General features: G+C 43.7%; 1 protein-coding gene across 1 annotated transcript; it reads right to left on the reverse strand.

Moving 5' to 3' along the window:
- Nucleotides 1-108: 108 nt before the first annotated feature.
- On the reverse strand, nt 109-636 carry LOC110448017 (MAGE-like protein 2). Its single transcript, XM_021494045.1, has one exon. It carries the CDS (start codon nt 634-636, stop codon nt 109-111), a length of 528 nt encoding a protein of 175 aa, XP_021349720.1.
- Between the last annotated feature and the right edge of the window lie 31 nt (nt 637-667).

A 667-nucleotide genomic window follows, 5' to 3' on the forward strand; every position in this document is an offset into this window, starting at 1 on the left:
GCTGTATGACTCATTGAGATGATCAGTGGTGCTGTATGACTTGTTCAGTTGTTCGGTGGTGCTGTATGAGGTATTGAGTTGATCGATGTTGCTGGGTGACTCATTGAGTTATACTGTGGTCCTGTATGACTCATTGAACTGATCGGTGGTGCTGTATGAGNGTTTCGGTGATGCTGTGTGACTCATTGAGTTGATTGGTGGTGCTGTATGACTCATTGAGTTGTTCGGTGGTGCTGTATGACTTATTGAGTTGATCGGTGATGCTGTATGACTCATTGAGATGATTGCTGGTGCTGTATAAGGTATTGAGTTGATTGGTGGTGCTGTATGACTTATTGAGTTGTTCGGTGGTGCTGCATTAGTCATTGAGTTGTTCGATGGTGCTGTATGATGTATTGGGTTGTTTGGTGGTGCTGTATGACTCATTGAGATGATAAGTGGTGATGTATGACTTGTTGAGTTGTTCAGCGGTGCTGTATGACTCATTGAGATGATTGCTGGTGCTGTATGAGGTATTGAGTTGATTGGTGGTGCTGTATGACTTATTGAGTTGTTCGGTGGTGCTGCATGACTCATTGAGTTGTTCGATGGTGCTGTATGATGTATTGGGTTGTTTGGTGGTGCTGTATGACTCATTGAGATGATCAGTGGTGCTGTATGACTTGTT

The sequence above is a fragment of the Mizuhopecten yessoensis genome, unplaced genomic scaffold (genome assembly GCF_002113885.1).
Source record: "Mizuhopecten yessoensis strain PY_sf001 unplaced genomic scaffold, ASM211388v2 scaffold3789, whole genome shotgun sequence".
Lineage (NCBI taxonomy): Eukaryota > Metazoa > Mollusca > Bivalvia > Pectinida > Pectinidae > Mizuhopecten > Mizuhopecten yessoensis.